At 38.0% G+C, this 14,827-nt stretch overlaps 1 protein-coding gene across 1 annotated transcript in view; it reads right to left on the bottom strand.

Annotated features, from left to right (window-relative positions):
- Positions 1-14,827, bottom strand: part of RASSF1 (Ras association domain family member 1) — a 32,110-nt gene that overhangs the window by 1,583 nt on the left and 15,700 nt on the right. Inside the window, exons 3-5 of the mRNA XM_026725454.2 lie at positions 3,583-3,687; positions 3,017-3,314; positions 1,701-1,816 (exon numbers count right to left, since the gene is read on the bottom strand). Coding sequence (XP_026581239.1) covers positions 1,701-1,816; positions 3,017-3,314; positions 3,583-3,687 — 519 coding nt within the window. The remainder of the gene's footprint in view (positions 1-1,700; positions 1,817-3,016; positions 3,315-3,582; positions 3,688-14,827) is intronic.

Raw genomic sequence — 14,827 nt, 5'->3', positions numbered from 1 at the left:
GCTTAACACAAAATATACCCTTTGTTAGTGGCTCATGTTGGGAAAAAAAACCACATAAAAATAGTACAAGGGCATGATACAAATCAAAGCAGAAAGCAAATTGGTAATTTCCTGTTCTACAGTTTACAAAACAGCTTTGAGTATGGCTTTAAATAATGTCCACTTTGGCGTTCTTTCCCAGTGTAGAAAGAAGAAATATTTAGTAAATTAAATACTTATGAATATCTCAGAAGGTGGCAGCACTTGAACAATTTTGTCTGGATTTGGAAACTAAATAAGATTGGGTCTTGTTAGCATATGGATGAGATTACTTTAGGGAAGATGAGGGTCATAAAAAGGGGAGAGTAGCTTGGAATAAGACTTCCTAGAAGAAAGCAATAGCAAATCACTTCCGTGCTATTACCAAGAAAACTATATGTCTACACCCTGAATTCATAGGAAATCAGCCTGACTCGAAGGAAACATAACAATACCCATCAGGTAATAAATGTCATATGATTCTACTATTGACCCTGGCTGAAGTCCATAGGCTGTGTCAATGAGTCATCAAACACAATGCATATCTTTATAGGCTTTAAAATTATTGGGCATTCAGAATTTAACCTTCTTAAAAAGATCTATTAAATGAATATTAACAGTCAGAAACAGCAACAAAACAGTTTCTAATATAGTAAATTGTTATCCAGCCAGTTTAGTTCCTCATTATAAAGTGCAACAGTAACGTGGGTTTTTGTGGAACATTCCGAAACAGACCTTTTTCTAGTTCCTAAAATTAGGAATATGCAAACATTTTCAAATCTGAAATGTCTAACCAAGTTCAAAATAGCGGTTCTGATCTTACTGGAAGCGGCTCAACTGTTTCAAGCTATTAAGATTTTTGGGAATAGCAGAGCAGCTTTTTCAAGTTCAGAACATAGCATTTCAAATTCAAATCATCACCAAAATGTAACTGGATTCCAACTTCAAATCTTTGATTTCAAGATTTCCAAAAACAAGCAGCATTATGTAAATGGTAAATTCAAGAAAATGTAAAGGTTTTCTTGAAAATTTTCATTATAATACTTGTAAACACTAATATATCAGGTCTGTTGCACAATATTCCTTTCATTTTAATAAATTAAGCCATAACAGTACTATAATATTCATATATACATGATTCCTAGCAATAGTCACTAAAGGTTATTACAACTATTAAATAGTCCAGTTTCTTTTTGTAGTCACTATTATTTTTGTATGCTATAATTTTTTTTTTAAAGGGTAGCTTTCTTGCAGAAAACGTTGCACTGCAACACTTCGTACATTGCAGATGTATACATTATTGTTAAAAACCATGCAACTGGAACTAGGACAGGGGTAGGGAAACTTGGCTCTTCTATCACTTATGGCCTTCAACTCCCAGAATTCCTGAGTGAGCCATAAAAGGTTCCCCATCCCTGGCCTACTGGTTTTTCAGTTTGGGGGAAAATCAGTTTTTGACTTGAATGGGACTGTTTAATATACAAATGTAGGATATAATATAGTATGTCCTACATATAATAGCCAAGTTTCCCTACCCCTGAACTAGGAGATCAAGGCCAGTGCCATTCTCTAACTGTTGAGGTCAAGGCAAAAGCTGCTAGATAGCAAATAGCTGTGGAGCTTGTACTTAAGTCACGCAGGTTCAACAGCAAGCTTTAGAGTACATCAATATCTATACTCACATTGACTTCACCAGTCTCATTTTCCTTCAGAACAAAACTGAGTGTTTTTTCATTAGGACCAGCAAGTAGTCGGAGACGCAGGGGCTGCTCCTCATCAGAAAGCTTACGGATATATACTGACACACAAAAGAATAAGAAAATGAATGACTGAGTCTTCCAAGTGGCACAGATTTAACTAAAATAGACAAATCAATCTATTGTCTTCTGGGGAGAAGCTTTTAATACATCAGTTACAAACTTTCTCACAAAGGAATTCTGCAGGAAGAAAAAATGAAAGATTTGACTTCTTTTCCTCCCAGCTGACTTTCAGCCCTGATATATAATTAACAATAACAAGAACACTCTTAAACAAACACTAAGTTTCATTACAATTCTTTGTTCATTTTACCTTGAAGATAACCTTGCCCTGGTGGTTTATGGGTTGTTTTCTTGCAACCTCATATTTTTCAATTCATTCAATACGAACTTACTAGTTCATACAGGTAGTTCTCAACTTATAACAGTTCATTTAGTGACCGGTCTAAGTAACAACAGCACTGAAAGTGACTTTTTCACATTTACAACCCTAAAGTCCCTAAAGCATCCCTAAAGTCACCTGATTAACATTCAGACGCTTAGCAACTGACTCATATTTATGACAGTTACAGTGTCCTGGGATCATGAGATCATCTTTTGCGACTTTCCAAAACAAGCAAAGACAATGGGGAGATCTGATTCACTTAACAACCATGTTATTAACTTAACAACTGTGACAAGAAAGGTCATAAAATGGGGCAAAACTCACTTAACAATTATCTCGCTTAGCAACAAAAATGTCTCAATTGTAGTCGTAAGTCAAGGACTACCTGTATAGTATTTTGACCATCACATTGATATTTATCATACTATCACTCTTAATAGCTTAAATAAAACAAAACTGTGTCCTTCATAGAAGTATTCCTTTGCTATCCAGTTCAAGTGATTCACAATTACAGCAGAATTAAAGTAAAACCATAATGAGAAGAGAGGAAAGGAAAAACCCACCATCCTGTCCTCAAAACATCCCAACTCTCTCGGTGTACTGGCCTATTCAAGAAGAATAAGCTTAACAGCCTTGGGGAAGTCCCATAAGGTAGATGATAGCTCTACCATCATGTGGGGAAGCATTCCAAAAGGATTCGTTTTGGTTCTGTGGGCCCTTGACTTCTTATGCATCCTCCAACTGCATGTGTGTACTGACCAGGCAAATTCCCTGGTCAATATGGTCCTTAAGATATATCCAATTTACAATAAGTTCTATGTTGGTTTCAAGAAATTCAGAAGGAAAGGTTGAATACCTTGGTCATCTTTTTCTGTTCTCTCAAAGAGGGCAAATTTGCGGGGATTGTCAACAACCATGAATTTCTTGAGCAGGGCTTCAATGACTTCACTGGCCCGTGTACGAGAAATTATATGCAGATGCTTGATTGTATCCTTTGGTAAGTAGAATGAAGTTCGGCGCTTTACAGCCTGGCTACGTATAGAACTCTTCCTAGTGTCCTGGATTGAGGGTGCTTTCTTATTGGCAGGTACTGACACAGGCCGGATCAGCTTTAGTTGTACCTTAATGAAGCCAGTATAGGACCCATCTTTATTCTGCAGGAATAGAAGAATAGTTGAGTTGGGCAAAGAAGCCAGCAAAAAATTATCTCAAAGAGAGTCATAGGTGCAACATTTGGAAAGAAAGAATTTGAACTGAATTTTTATTTTGTTTGCTAAAACATCTAGGAATTATATCTATGGAATGATTTCAATATTAATATTTTAAATGGCCAAGTTAGTGATTAAGGGAAGACACAGGAGTCTGTTGCTGAGATGTAGAAATATAATTGGGGCCTTGAGTTACAGTTGTTTTGAAACTTACCAAACTCATAAAGAGGTTACTGTTTATCTGGCTATTATATTCTTTTATCTTTTGTTCAATGTCAGCTTGGGACAGAATGGGTTTCTCCCAGTCAATCTGTTCATCCTGCAGAAGAATCAATAAATTTAGATTAGTCTTTCAGTCTCAGAAAAAAATAAAATGCAAAGGAGAAAAAGAAATATTTCTTGGTAAGATTCTCATATCCTGCTTTATTTTAGTAATGTAAGAGAATATTTTACTTGAAATTTACCATGGAACTCCAGAAACTTTCTTGCCTGTACAGTATCAATGGGGAACATCCTTTTTCCCCCACAGATAAAGTATACACATACACACTTCAACTTTTCTTCCTGTTTCTTATATAGCAGAAGCCTTTCCTCCAAGCAGAAGTTCCAATATCATTTTACAGTTGTTTTAGGTATCACCTATGCCCAAGGAAGCCTCCTTTACAGAGAAGGAAGCAAGTATACTTTCCCTCACACTGAGTTTGTATATTTGGAAGAAAGCCACTGCTTCCAACTGCTACAGCAATCTGCAAAAACTAAAAATCCTATTATTACCTTATGAAGGAGGGGGTATGTCTGTCAAAGCAAAGCTGAAATAGATAAGAGCCTTTCAATATATGCATGTATATGTACTTTCTAGTGAGCATGCTATAATGTCCTTTATCGGTACCTTCATATAAAAAGGTTTTAAATCCGCTTTTAATGCTTAGTCTTATATAACCTCATTTCAGGCTTCTTACAGACAGCTTCCCTTGTCTCATTTAACCAGGACAATCATTATAGATGATATCTAAATCTTCGATAAGCTGTTGTTAATACTAAAACTGTTCTTTGAAACTCTCTGGATTCAAGATGTAGTTTAGATACTTGCTAATAAAGCCATTTAAAATGGAAACAGCATATGAACTAAGGCTCTGCCCTGTTAAAAATGCTTCTGACAAATCTAGACATGTAAACTATAGTTTCATAGTACCGGTATGCATTTCCCCTTGGACAATATAGCTGTTAACTACAATAGTATAAATAAGTGGGGGATAGAATAATGAAATAGGATAATGAGAATCAAACCCCAACCCCAGCTCTCCCCAACTTCAGATGAAGTCATTATTCTATGTTTTACTCCCCCAATTCTTTTATTCACTCAGGGCATGAGTGACCTCAAGGTACCGAGCTGTAGTTCTTGAAGCAATCTCACATTTCCCAGCATTGACTGTAAAAAGCAGAGGACAAAATCCTTTGGGTATCATCATTGGGCGTAACAAGAGAAACTGAAGTAATCACACACCACACCTTTCTTTGATATTACATCAAACCCAATTACACGAGAGTTAGTCTTGTGATTAATAGGCAGCAGGCTGCCAGCCAGAGTTCTATTACCACAAGAAAGCCAGAAGAATAGATAAAATTACTCCTGAAAATTATAGTATCTTGCTACCACCTGAAATTCCCTGCAGCTACAAAACTGGCATTTAGTAATGATAACCATGAACTAAAGAGGCTTATTTTTGCAAAATTTGTTGAGATTATACTAATATAAAATAAATTTGTTTTAATTATTACTATTATTTTTTCTTATTTTTCTAACACTGTGCCATAAAAGGGATGGCAAAAAGCATGCTATAGGAACATTGCCTATAAACATTAAGTCTTGTTTTGTGTTATTGCTGTACATAGCAAGATATTGGGGAAACAATGTCTCCTAACACATTTGTATATTATTGTTACAAAAACATGCTATTTTGTTTTGTTTTTAAAGCAAGGCAATTAATCTCTAAGATTTTTTTTCACAATGTTGTAACAATGGGGCAGGGAGTCAACAAAGGAGAGCATAGTTCCAGATATGGAGACTTACAATATTCATAAATGCTAATTTGTGAAATAATTATAGTTCTATTCTGAGAGAAGGGGAAAGGGAGTTTCCTTCTTTGCCCAAGTACATAAAGCCTTTGTCTAACTCGTCATTCAGCAACCGCTCAAACTTACAAATGCTGAATGAGTGGTAGTTACGATGGTCCTCGTACTCATATGTCGCAGTGACCCTTTTCTCACATAGTTACTGGGCACCTGACTCGCGATTATGACGCTGCAATATCCCATGGTCATCATTTGTGACCTTTCTGGCATTCCGCAAGCAAAGTCAATGAGAGTCCTGGCAGGAGGCTGAAAATGGTGACCATATGAAGTATTTGCTTAATAATGCATGGAGATTCACTTAATGACAATAACCAGGAGTGTCAAGTTTTCTGTGGCTAAGCAGCAGTCATGTGACACTGCATTATGATAATGTCACTTAATGATAGAAATTTCCCAGTCCCAGCTTTTAAGTGAGGACTACTTGTAGGCTGAAATAAGATATATTTCTGGGCAGAGGAACAATCTGTAGAAGGAATCATCTGCTCCATTCCAAGTCAGCCCATCCTGCAAGGGCATTTAGACCAAACACTTAAGGCTTGCATTGGCAGAAAATGACAAGAGCACAGACCAGAAAGTAAGATTTCTTTTAAAGCAATACCTACATATGGAAGAGCTGCACTCAAGATGATGAAGAGCTTCCTTTTTTTAGACAAGCCTTGGTCCATAAATTGGGGTGGTGGTGGATTGATCATGTATTTAATTGTTGGGGATTCAATTATATTCTGTATATACAGTAGCTACTGACTACAATCTTGAGATAGGAGGATGGATAAATAAATCTGTGTGTTGTGAAGTGCAACTGTCTTGAGAAGCTCTTGGTCAGTCACCACTGGATAACTCTACCTTGTTTTGCTAATAATTGGACAAGAGATAATTCTATTGTTATAAAAGGAACATTACTCAGAAAAACAAGATTCAGTGGACCAGCTTTTAAAAGCCTTTGTATATTAAGAATTTAAGAATACAAGAATTTCTACTCTATAAATTTAACACTTCAGGTTAACAAGAACACTTCAGGTTCCATGTTCACCTTTCATGCTAGAGAACTGTACAAATAAAACAATGTTTGCCTACAAGTGTAATAAAGCCCTACAGTTTCTCTTTCCCAGCTTTTCGGTTATTTGCTGCTGATTGCATCAGCCTCCTTTCCTGCTGGCATTCTCTAGTGGAGGATGGGAGATTGTGGGGAATTCCAGATGAGATCATTAAAAACTAATTGAAAATCTCTACGGATTACTGAAAATCATTTCCTATGTCACCACAATAGTCACACATGAGTCAATGATTTATGTGATTGGCTCCCATTTTCCCAGATAGAATTCTTCAGAGGCAAGACATGCATAGTTTTATGCTTAAATTGTATGGTATACATATGAAACAGACAACAGAAAACTTTAATGATTTCTGTACAATTAAATCAGTTTGATAATGCAATATTTGTGTGTGGTAATCCTAAATTAAAATCCTTGCAGGAGGCTTTAGGCAAATCAGTTTACTACACAGCTGTTGAGATACAAAATTACGCAAAGTTCCTTGGAAGAAAGGTGGGACACAACATTTTGCAAATAATGAAAAAACAAGCTGAATTATAGACAGAAGAGCTGAAGAATAATTGTTAGCAATACATATCTCATGGATTTATTAGCAAAACATTGACAATCTAAAATGATATGCCATTTTTCCAACTGAAACAAGAGTTTTACAATGCATGAGAGCAGCATAAAATAATGTAGTCCAGACTACTGAGAGGTCCATCTCTAAGATTTTTAGTATCTTTAAGATTGTCACCAATCTGTTTATTGCCAATTCCCTTATATTTGTAAAGTAAGGATAGGATGTGCCAAAACTATGGACTAATAAGTTTCATTTGAGAGAGGTTCTTTTTCTTAGCCTGATCATTACTAAAGAAATAAAAAAACTCAGCCATATTAAATGGAATGAAGAACCATATTAAAAAAAACATTAAGATTGGTTATGCCTAAAAAAATTTTGGTGTCATAAATTTCAGGATAATATTCTGCCATGCAAAGAGTGAAAACAGAAGCACCACTTTTACAGAGTAACTATCTTCCTCTGGAACTCTCTTAGGTGGCATACCTCTTCGCCCTTATTCTTAACACTGGTACACCACAGGGTTGCGTGTTGAGTCCCTCACTCTATACTCACTCTATACTCTTTATGTGCATGACTGCATTCCCACTCACACTAGATGATACAACAGTGGTGGGACTTATCTCTGGGCGGGGATGAGTCTGTCTACTGAGATGAGGTAGGCCGGTTGCTTTCGTGGTGTGGAGACAGTAACTTGGTCCTCGACACTAATAAAACCAAGGAACTTATAGTGGATTATAGAAGGAACAGATCAGACATCCAGCCCTTGCTTATCAATGGAGACCGAGTGGAGCAAGTGGCCAGTTTGAAGTTTCTGGGTGTTACCCTAAAAGAGGACCTGACCTGGGGTGCCCACATTGCAGCCTTAGTCAAAAGGGCCCAGCAGAGATTATACTACCTGAGACTTCTCAGAAAACAACTGAATGAAAAACTGCTGGTGACCTACCGCTGCACCATAGAGAGCATTTTAACATACTGCACCTCTGTTTGGTTTGCCAATTGCACAGTGGCAGATAGGAAAGCACTCCAGAGGGTTAATGTCATTGCCCAGAAGATCATTGGTTGCCCTCTCCCCTCTTTGGAAGAGCTTCATAGCTCCCACTGCCTTAAGAAAATTCAAAACATTCTCAAAGATCCATCTCATCCTTTTTTTTTAACTATTACCATCAGGCGGACGGTACAGAATAATAAAAACAAGGACAAATAGACTTCTATCCCAGGGCAGTAGCTCTTTTGAATTCTGCTGTACAGTGCAGTGTTGGTGTGGTGTCAGGGGTTTCTGGTTCAATGTGTGACTAATCGTTTTCCATAGTCCCTCTAAAAAACAGTGTGTGTGTGTGTGTGTGTGTGTGTGTGTGTTACAAGCAAGCTTATTGTCTTAATTTTCCACCTCAATCCATTACTCATATAGCATTAATCATTTGTAAGAATTATATAACCTTCATCTTGCATTTCTTCATTTAGCAAAATAATATATTTTTAATAATACTTTCAGTTAACCTAGTTTTTACATTCAGTAAAAATCAGAATCTGGAAAAATTCTATTTTAGTTCTTATATGACTAAAATAGATGTAAAAGGTATATAAAATAAATGCTCAAATGGAACTACCTTAAGACTTTTACAATGTTGCAGTGTTGTCAGTTTCTTAAAAATTATATTTGCCCTAACCATTTTCTAGCTAAATGTTGTCTTGCAATTTGTTTTATTAGCTCTTTTTAAAATCTATTAATTAAACCAGCCTTGGAAATAGGGAACAATTAGCTTTTTAATACATTTAATAAATTTACTACCTTGCAGAGATTTTCATTAAGTACAGAAACCCACTAAAGCCTAAACCAACTGACTTACAGGAAGCTGAGTGTATAAGTACAAAGAGGATTTCTCAGGCACAGTAATCTGATCTAGTGAGCAAAATGGAAGTGTGGTTGCATCCTGTGGAAAAGAGCAAGAGGAAATCCATAAGGGTTGGACAATGAAGTAAATTATGACCTGGATAGGATAGAGAATCCCACCCATCCACAAGAACAGCATGTCAGGGACATGGATATCCTGTTTACGTGATATAGAACTGCCTCTAGGACCCAAGATGGATAACTTTTTTATGAAAATACTCACTGACCATGTGAATATGGCATGAGTTAACTTCACTTACACTACTTAAGTAAATTTTGTATAGCATATACAACCCTTAATACACCATATATTCTTCACCCTTTCTTGTGTTTGTGTGCTAAGCACCCCATTTATACCTCAGTTTATTTACTCTGTTTTTTCAGACATATACAATTTTTACTTCCATGTAATAAAATGGGAAGCATATTGTTAAAGGCAGCAAAATGTGAAATTCAATAAATAAAATCAAACAACAAAACATATGTTCCTGTGTTACTGTCAATTACTGAAAAGAGAAAAAAAAACTGTCAAAGGCCCAGGAAGACTGGTTTCATTTGCTTCTAAAATACCAAAAGGCCGGGAGCCTTCCTTATTTCAAGAGGCAGAGTGTTTGAATTTAAGGGCACTGAAAGTAAGGTCAGCTTGAACTCATAAATGCTTGTTCTCAGCTTTAGGTAACAGATTGAACAAATAACCTGAAGGTAACAAGTGTCTGAGTCCTATAAGGCTATGTATGTAATCACCATGACCCTTGAACTGGGATCAAAAACCTATTAGCAATCAGTGTATCTCCCAAAAATAGGTGCCATTTAATGAAACATGCTTAATTAGTTCCTGTAGAAGGCAGGTAACCAAATGTTGTATCATCTTACTTTCAAGATAATTTTTCATGACAGCTCTATGTAGAATGAATTGCAGTACTCTAGCTACAGGATGACAAAGTCTGAATTGTTTTCAGTGCTTCTCAGTCCAGGAAAAGTCACAAGTGGTGAATCAAATATAGCTGACTATAATATATTCTCTTAAATGTCTTCCCCTGTCCATTTAGTTGGAGCTATGAGTCCAAAAGCTCAGGTTGCATAATTATTACTTTACATGTTGTATCATTCCATCAAGAGCAATATATAGAACATCTATGGTTTTAGAAGCACTATCACTGACTTCATGTAGAAATTGCTACTTTCCTTGTCAAAATTGTAGCAAGTTCAGACTTTCTTGATAAACAAAAATATAGCATCCTTCTTACAAAGATGAAGTGCTGTTCTGCTTCATTAAAGTTCCTTTCAGATTTTGAAAAACCCATATAGATTCAAACATTTCAAATAAAGAGTTGAATGCTGATAGAATAATGAAGATCTTTATGCTGGGATGATTTCCAGATGCTTTGCATTACAACTCCCCAATTTGTTGCTAAGGGCCATGTTTACTAGGGCTGATTAGAATTGAAACTACTCATATTTATGTAGCTAATAAATTCTATAATGTGAACAAAGAACATATTCTTGCTCATCACATACCCAAATTGTGTATCTGCCAAATCCCTTCCTACCACTTACTACTGTATATGCAACTATGACTTTCTTCAAATACAGCTTCCAATAGCACCTTATAATAAAAAAACCCACCCATCTCCAACACAATTGTTTCTCTTTCCAACTGGGAACTTGTTTACACTCTGCATTAAATATGTGAGTCATTTTTGATAATTTTCAGAGTTAAGCAAAATGGTTCCATTTTCATAATCCGGAGTGAATTTCTTCTCCCCATTCACTTCTGTTACCAGAAATCAACATTGGAACTATTTGTAAAATATCCATTGGACTATATTTAGGCATACATGTCAAATGAAATAATACAGTAGACCAAGGCTGTATTTATAGTATTGGGAAACTGCCTTCTCATATGAGATAGAAGTGACAATCAGAATATAACATTAAGCAGACATTCACAAAGCAAGTTAGGGTCAACTTCAGCCAATTTTGCAACAACTTCAATATTACAAATGAAAGAAACATATTTTGAAATCTTCCTAAAATATACTGAAGGCAGACTTGGTATAAATCATCAATAGTTAGCAAAGGGAGCAATTGGGACTAAGAACAATTTTGACTATTGGTATTATTGCTTATGGGTTTTAATGTATATATAAGATTTTCTTCTTGACTGTAAGTTACCCAGAATTTCATTTCAAATAAATAAATTTCACTGGATTTGGGATACTTGGAAACATATCCATTATTTGCTTACAATTATTTGTATGTTGCTCCTTGAACCTCTAGGCAGCCTACAATAAATACTACAAAAATAATAAAAAAATCCATACAATATTCAGAAAAATAGACAATAAAACAATTACAACAAAAGTATTAATAAAACTGCAAGCAAAACTTGCTGCCAATGGACAAGCCCTATCCCTCCTCCAAAGAGAACTGTCTTTACAATTTTATGGAAAAATATCCATGGTGGGATATCTAGCCTTGGGGGCAAGTTATTCCAGAGAGAGACTTCTACAGAGAATGCCATTCTCTGTATCCCAACTCCATTCATCTCTTTCAGGATGGGTACACAAATTCATTATTTGATCCCAACAACCACACCATAAAAAACAGGGATAAGGGGCATGCATAAAAATCCCATTCATTCTTGTCCTTTGTCAGCCTACAGTTTTCAGACTCATTAAGGAAACTCTTGTCAGCCTACAGTTTTTAGGCTTATTACAGACTTCTGATTTATTACCTCTATCCAGTACAGGTCAGACAAGATAGACATGTTCTTTCTGGAAAGGAACAAGTCATACTAGTGGAAATTTACAAAATTAAACCTTCCTCTTTGTTAATTCAGGCAGGCTGTATTACAACTCTGCTCTATCATATTTCTTCAATTATGATTGTTTCTTTTATTTTTCAATTAAATATGTCTTTTAAAGGTGCCCATTTCCCATGATCTATGGTCTTGTAATAGATAATTTTGCTGCCCATTATTGACTGCTAATGCAATGAGATCTGCTGAACGCTAAGCCAGAATTAAATGGCTTTTTGCCTCCAGAAATAAGCATTATCTTCCCTTATATGGAAGACTCCAGTTACTATAATGGAAACAGCTCAGACTTGGTTCACATATTTTAAACCACAAGCCTGATTGAGCTAATGTATCACACACTAAGACATGAAGATGACCTTATCATGGGTTACTGCAAGTTAAAGATAAGCCATCTTCTTATAGCACTCCTTCAATTCAGATAATCGTAAGGTAAGTGCTTTTGCTGGCTGTTTTGGTAAACTAGATACTATATTTTGTTTTGTAGCACAACAACATAGCAAATGAAAATTATTTGAAAGCTATTATTCTACAATATTTTCCTATCCAAGTCCAAAAGAACCATTCTCTATATTGTGTTGTTTCCCTTAGTCTCAGTTAATGTTCCTAAAGAAAGTGCAGGAAGAATATGTATTGCTTTATATTATATGAACATACGGTATCCTATAAAGACATTCCCTAAAACTTCTAAATTCAATAAACCACATTATATTCTCAAAGTATTTCCTACAAGCTTAAGAAGAACACAGAACCATGCAAACAGCAACTATAGACTACAAACGGCAGTGTCAATAGCTTCATACCATTTTAATATCTGAATACAGAGATCAATCTCTGAAAGCCTACAGACCCTGTGAACTGCTTTCCACTAAGTTAGAAATACTCTAAAGCAGGGGTGTCAAACTCGATTTCATTGAGGGCTGCGTATCAGGGTTGCGTTTGACCTGGGGAGCTCAACATCACTTGTGTCAGGGGCACATGTGGTGGCTTAGGCTCTCTGCCTGTGAAAATGGGCTCCTGAGCTCAGTTTTTGGCTGCGACTGCTTCTTGCAACCCTCTGCCAGTGAAAATGGAGCTCAGGAGGGCCACACGTCACCCTCCTGAGCTCCATTTTTGCTGGCAGAGGCCCGGCAGGCCAGATCTAAGCACCCCACAGGCCAGATCTGGCCCCTCGTCCTTGAGTTTGACACCCCTGCTTCTAAAGGAATACTTTTTTGAATTTTCATTTGGTGGCAACAAACAAACATGTAGACCAAATTAAGATACAAAATAAGATTTCCTAAGTTTACTGCTGGGCATGTAACTTACAGGATAGAAAACAAATATCTTTCCATTCAAAGAATAGAAAAGGATACCTTAATCCAACTAACACATACTACGCAGCCGCAAATAAACACAAACAGGCATTCCATGGCTGTTACACATGCATATTATATTATGGTTAAACAAGCAACTGATCGTTTTAAGCCATAGAATAAAACATCCTTAAAGAACCATGGTTGGATTCAGCTACTGGTTTTAGAGAGCAACTGTTGTCTGATATGCTGTACAGCACAAAAATCGTTTTGTGGGTTAAGTGGATTAGATGAATGGGGGCATTTGGAGGGGTGGGGATCAGGGTCAGCAAAGTCCTTTCAACTGAATATGCCATATTACCGGCAAAGAATATAAACAAGCCAGTAAGAAATGTAATGCTCTAGGAATTATCCACCTTACAAGCTAAAACAAGATCCAGGTGTTGCTCGATTCTCTTTCAAGGCAAACTACAGACTGCAACGGGTAGCTAGCGCAACAAACCCTGTAAACCACCAGCTGTCCCGGATGGGAGGAAAGCGGCGTTTGGGAATCAAGAGAGAAGGGGGGGGCCGTGTGAGCCTTTCACCTTTTCCTTGTGGGGTTTGCGGATAAACGAGGTGCGGGCCGTGAAGTACTGCTCCAGCTCGGAGTCCGAGTCTTCCTGGCTGCAGTAGCCGCTGCTCGTCGTGCTGCTCCAAGTCATCTCGAAGGACAGAGTGGCCGCCGCGTCACTTTCCCTCATGCCCTATAATATACTTCTCGGAGGAGGAGGAAAAGCGGCCGGACAGGGTGTTTCTTCTCGCACCGCCGCTGCTCCTCAGAGGCTCCTCTTCGACCCCACTCGCCGCCTCCCTTTGTCCCCTGCCGGAGCTACGACCACATCACAGAATTCCGCCAAGCCACGAACAAATAACTCCCGGGAACTCGAGCCACGGGGAAAATTAATTCTTCTCGCACCGCCGCCACCTCCTCCTCCTCCTGCTGCTGCTCTCGGCACTGGGAGACTCCCTTCGAATCCACACCGCTAAGGAGGCTTGAGCTTGACCCTGCAGCTTCCCTCTTCGACCCCGGCTAGTCCGAACGCTCGCCCTCCGCCACAGGCGCTACAAACCCCAGCTTTGAAGGTAGAGGTGGAGGAGGAGGAGGAGCCTGGAGCCGGTGGCGAAGGAAGCGCCGCCCCCGCCCCTTCTTTTTTTTGCACGCCCGCCTTGCAGCCGTTGGGATTGAAAAGTAGAGCGAGGCCGCGCCCGCCTGCTGATTGGGCGAATAAGAGCCCGGCTGTTGCTGCTGCTGCTTCTTAAGCCGGGAGCCCCGCCCGTTTCCTGCTTGTGAGGGCGGCTGGGGGTGATTTCATCGTCCAAGTAGCCAGCGCGCGAGTTGGCGTCACGGCCTTTGCTGGCTTTTGTCTTCAGCGGTTTTTTTTTTCTTTTTTCCTTTTTTCTTTCCAACCCTCCCGGAATAAGGAGTCATTTTCCCCCGCCTTCCCTTTTCGATGGGCGGCGGCGGCACGCTTGAAGAAATACAACGTTAAACTTGCTTCTTTAGCCGAATTGATTTTCCTTTCTGCTCGCTAGGAACAAGAATCAGACCCGTAGGGCAACTTTTTGTTTTTGGTCTATCAACTGCAGGATTCAGAAGGAAACCAGAACGGAAAACTAGAATTCAGAGGGAAAGTAGAAAGGAAAAGTAGAAATTTTTGCAGTACCG

Source organism: Pseudonaja textilis, chromosome 2, assembly GCF_049901715.1.
Source record: "Pseudonaja textilis isolate UNSWEBS1 chromosome 2, rPseTex1.2, whole genome shotgun sequence".
NCBI lineage: Eukaryota > Metazoa > Chordata > Lepidosauria > Squamata > Elapidae > Pseudonaja > Pseudonaja textilis.
The sequence above is the reverse complement of the archived record's forward strand: the minus strand, read 5'-3'. Positions and strand labels throughout refer to the sequence as shown.